Consider the following 1687-nt stretch of genomic DNA (forward strand, 5'->3'; position numbering starts at 1 on the left):
GTGGGGTCGGCACAAGGACCCTCAAGGTCACACAAAAGGGACCCAGTGACAGGGGACCTTCCCTGAAGGACAAACTTGGAGACCCAAAGGGCCCCAGCTGGGCCTGGAGGGACCCCTGAGGTGCCCCCACAGGACCTTGGCCAGTGGCAGGGACCAGCCAGGACCACCCTGGGGACAAACAGCTCCTTCCCTGGTGGCTTCACTGCGGCACTTGGCTCTCTTGGGTTCCTTGGGCTCAGCCCAAGCTCTGCGGCAGCTCCTGGGCCTGACAGGATCATCTCCCTTGGACCATTCCAGAAAGAGCTTCTCCCCCAAAACACATCCCCCTCTCTGAGCCTGAGCTGCAAACCCCCAGTTCACTCCCCAGCTCCCACCACTCCCATCCTAGACACCAAAAGTCCTCTGGAATCCCAAATTCGAGATGAGAAAATCATTATTAGGGGTCCTGGCATCCCATGATGGGTCCCTGGCAGCTTCCCGAGGAGCAGGGCTGGTGCCAAGGCCCGGGGAACCCACCCCACTGCCCCTCAACTCGGTGTCTCCACATTCCCAGGGCGACTCCAGCCTTCTACAAACTATAAATAAAGCTAAACAGAAGGAAATGCCATAAATATGGAAGTGCCATTCCCCACTTCCCAGCAGAGAGCAGGGAGTTTCATTCACTCCCTAAACCCACGTGAAGGCGAGTGCTGATGGAAAGCGGTGCCAAAAACCCGGGAAGAACCTTCAGGAAAACACCAGATCTCGGTGGAGCGTGGGGAGTTTTGCCCAGCCCAGCCTCCCCCCTGCCCTGGGAACAGCGAGGCAGGAGACAGAGGGTCCAGGAGGAAGGTCTTTATTCACTTGAGCGGGATGAAGCGGGAGGAGTGGGTGGCCCCGATGCCGGGCCGGCCGTGCTTCACCGGCTTGTACGTGATGGAGAACTCGCCCAGGTAGTGGCCGATCATCTCGGGCTGCAGGGGAGAGATCCGTGCTGGGGGGAGCAGGGGGCACAGGGACACCCCCCTGCCCATCCCCTTTTCCATCCCAGTGCTGGCACAGCCGGTTATTCCAGCCAGGCTTCTCCCACCCAGGGGGAAATGGAGGCTGGACGAGGAGCCAGAGGGGCTCAGCAGGATCCCCCCCAGCACTGCCCCTCCCACGGGAGCCCTGTGCCCTTCCAGGTGGGACTGAAGGCCAGGCAGGAGCAGAAAGTGCCATTTAACCCCACCGGTGGTATCAGGTGACACCCCCCTGCGGGTTATTCCACTCCTGGGAAGGATCAAGGGATCTGTTTCCTCTGGAAATGGTGCCGGTGGGATCTGTTTCATCCCAAAGCAGGGAGCTGGGCCGAGCACAGCCAGGGCCCAGCACAGACACAAAAGCTGCAGGATTTCGGTGCTTCAGAACCCCACCGAGGCCCTGAGCCCCCTCTGGGAGCTGCCCCTCCCAGGGATGGTCCCTCTGGGCTCCAAGGAGCAGCCTGGACCCCTCCGACAGGGATTCCCCCCCGGTTCAAGGTGCCCACTCCAGGCACTCGGCTCGGGGCAGGACCCGTCCCCCCGTCCCGGCTCACCTTGATCTCCACCTGGTTGAAGGTCTTGCCGTTGTAGACGCCCACCATGCTGCCCACCATCTCCGGCAGGATGATCATGTCCCTCAGGTGGGTCTTCACCACCTCGGGCTTCTCCATGGGCGGCGCCTCCTT

The 1687-nt window shown here is 61.5% G+C and overlaps 1 protein-coding gene across 1 annotated transcript; it reads right to left on the reverse strand.

Annotated features, from left to right (window-relative positions):
• Nucleotides 1-818: 818 nt before the first annotated feature.
• On the reverse strand, nt 819-1681 carry RPS15 (ribosomal protein S15). The gene is made up of 2 exons (XM_029965358.1): nt 1556-1681; nt 819-953 (listed from the first exon to the last, which is right to left on the reverse strand). The coding sequence occupies exons 1-2, from the start codon at nt 1670-1672 to the stop codon at nt 840-842; spliced, it is 231 nt and encodes a 76-aa protein (XP_029821218.1). The 5' UTR covers nt 1673-1681; the 3' UTR covers nt 819-839.
• Nucleotides 1682-1687: the final 6 nt, after the last annotated feature.

The sequence above is a fragment of the Manacus vitellinus genome, unplaced genomic scaffold (genome assembly GCF_001715985.3).
Source record: "Manacus vitellinus isolate BGI_N305 unplaced genomic scaffold, ASM171598v3 scaffold_99_pilon, whole genome shotgun sequence".
Classification (NCBI taxonomy): Eukaryota; Metazoa; Chordata; class Aves; order Passeriformes; family Pipridae; genus Manacus; species Manacus vitellinus.